The 2,746-nt window shown below is 31.2% G+C and overlaps 1 protein-coding gene across 1 annotated transcript; it reads right to left on the bottom strand.

Annotated features, from left to right (window-relative positions):
* Positions 1 to 633: 633 nt before the first annotated feature.
* On the bottom strand, positions 634 to 1,397 carry LOC106767613 (60S ribosomal protein L38). Its single transcript, XM_014652536.2, has 3 exons — positions 1,273 to 1,397; positions 984 to 1,167; positions 634 to 894 (listed from the first exon to the last, which is right to left on the bottom strand). Exons 1-3 carry the CDS (start codon positions 1,273 to 1,275, stop codon positions 872 to 874), a joined length of 210 nt encoding a protein of 69 aa, XP_014508022.1. The 5' UTR covers positions 1,276 to 1,397; the 3' UTR covers positions 634 to 871.
* Between the last annotated feature and the right edge of the window lie 1,349 nt (positions 1,398 to 2,746).

The following is a 2,746-nucleotide window of genomic DNA, read 5'->3' as shown; positions in this document are numbered from 1 at the left end:
ATTTTTATTAAATTTTAAATCTCGAAATGAAATTTAGAAAATTTATATAAAAATTGTATAGATTTTAAAATCTATTAAAATGATGTAGGATGACTTTAATAAAAGAGAGAAAAAATTAGAAGGGTGTAGGTTGACTTTAATAAGAAAGAGAAAAAGTTAGAGGGGTGCATAATCACTTTATGAAGAAAAAGAAAATATTAAAATAATATTAATTAAGGTTAAAATGGTAATTTTTGGAGGTGCAGGATGAAAGGTTGGAGGTGGAGGATGAAACACCCAATAACAAAATAGAAAAAATAACTCAAAAAACAAAAGCTTTAGACACAAAAACAAATCTTAAAAATATATTAAAATATTAAGAGACTTAAATATTAACTAAGCTGAGAATAATATTTAAGATTTTGTGTAATAAGTAACATCAATTATAACCTTCGTATCTGCAACCCAAAACAGTCTTGAGCTACTAAGATTTCATTCAGGTCTGTACATTTTCAAAGCTAAGAGAACTACAAAGCCAGCCTGATTGTCTAATACCAGACAATGACAACAAGTGAATTTACTCGATTTTTCTTGTTAAGAAATGTTATTATAATGAAAAATTAGCATGATTCTTTAAGCCAAAGAAATGGTGAGTTGAGAAATAACATCCTTCACTAAATGTAAGTAAAAAGCTAAGCACAATCCAGGGCATAAAAAACAATATAAACCGCAGATTAAATTTGCGGGTAATTCAATTGAACCAAAATTCCACATTTCACAGCAAAATTAAAGCAACCAAGTACTGGCAACAATTACCAGAACATAAAACCAAGCTAGAAATCCATAACATGAAGGAACAAAAAGAGAGACTAATGCTGCTGCATGAGCGCCTTTACAGGTCTTGAACACTCAAACCTGAAAAATACATACAAATTTCGCATTCACAATCATAATTCCTAAATATTGAATTAAGAAAACATTGTAATCGATTGTGTGTAACTAACCAGGAGGAAGAGATTGCTTCAATTTATCGGCTTTCTCGGGGTCAAAGACACAAAGCGTGTGCAAATACTTGGAGCATCGGACCTTAAACTTAACCACATCCCTGCTCCTCTTGATTTTCACCGACCTCGCATCCTTCCTCCGCGCCGTGAGAAGGAAATCCTTTATCTCGTGGATCTGCTTAGGCTGTAATGTCACGCCAGGTCAACAACACAAACAACAGTATTGATCGGATTCCACACGAATGAACATTCTAGAAAGCAGAGAACAAGAAAACGAAATTGCAATTACCATTGTGACTTGCGTCTTGCGAGTGGCGAAGAAACACAGTTATTTGGGCGCCTCTTCAATAGGTAGAGGTCGGGGTCGCGATTCATTCTACTTACTTAAACCCTAGAGTATGAATCGGGTATCGGGTTTGGACTGGACCCTAAGCCCAAACCACTCTGCCACTGGAAGAATGGCCCAAATGTGATAATCCATTTTTTTAATCAAACCTACGGAAAATAAAAATGACTCCACACAGCATAAGAAATGGTTCCGAATATATTTTCTAAATTAAATAATCTAAAAATATTTAGATCATAAATTACATATAATTTTAATTTACACATTTTTGAATTACATAAAGTGGGATGCTCTTGCTTACATAATTAAGAATGTGACTATTTTAAATTACATAATATGATATATATTATAAATAACTTTTTATTGTATCATCTGAAAAAACCGTGAATTACATATTTTTGGAAACAAATTGATTATCAAGAGTTGTGATAGAAATATGTTAGTAATTTTTCATATTAAGAAAGGGATAATTTTAATCAAAAGTAATGATAGTTAAACAAGTTTTAATTATTAAATTTATAAATGTGTGCTTTTTAATAAATTAATATTTCTTTCAATAACAGAAAATCAGTTAAAACTTGTCCTTCACTAGTTTTAGAAAATTTTACAAATTTTGTACACAGTTTGTAAGATCTTTTTTTTCAAAACATATATAATTCTTTTTCCAATAAGGTTTTTGAAACATTTATACATAAAATGTTTCAAAACGAGCTTTTTGGAATACATAAAAACCGTTTCCCAAAAAGAATTCAGAACAAGTTTTATTTTGTCGGTGTACAATGGTTTCATTATTTTTCTTGTATTGTGATGGTGCAATTAGTAATTGTGGAGGGGCAAGAAGCAACAACCTTGTCAATTTCAAAAAAGAATTGTCTAACCCAACAAAATGAATTGAATGATTAAAAACCTTAACACGCGTTGCTTCACGTCATTCTATCAATGTTTCCAGTGAGCCTCCCATCACGATGGTCCAGTGGCTTGCATAACAGGTGTTGGTGGTACACTAATGTTGTTTACTACTATTTTTATGTGTTCTCCCCTTTATTATTATATTTCATTCTTTTTCATGTTTCATACATATTTTCCCCCCATTTTTATCAATCAGGAAAAACATTCATACCAAAGATAGAAAGACAAAAAGCTAAAAGAAAAACACTTCTAGTGAGAAACTGGAAGTAATTTTACAGAAGATAAATAATAACTCTATTACAAAAAACTATAGTAAACCTATGATTTAGGAGTGGGAGACTTTGGACCATAGGATGACGCTTCATGTGTTTTCATGACCTTTATCATGGTTACTTTAATAGTTGTGGAGAGTTGTTGCATCCATTCTTTCTTAAAGAATTCGACTTTTTGTGGAGTGTAGTTTATTAGTTTCTTTTTCCCTTTTGTTAGCATTATAAATAGCTTGTAA

Source organism: Vigna radiata, chromosome 7 (genome assembly GCF_000741045.1).
Source record: "Vigna radiata var. radiata cultivar VC1973A chromosome 7, Vradiata_ver6, whole genome shotgun sequence".
In the NCBI taxonomy this organism is placed as follows: Eukaryota; Viridiplantae; Streptophyta; class Magnoliopsida; order Fabales; family Fabaceae; genus Vigna; species Vigna radiata.
The sequence above is the reverse complement of the archived record's forward strand: the minus strand, read 5'-3'. Positions and strand labels throughout refer to the sequence as shown.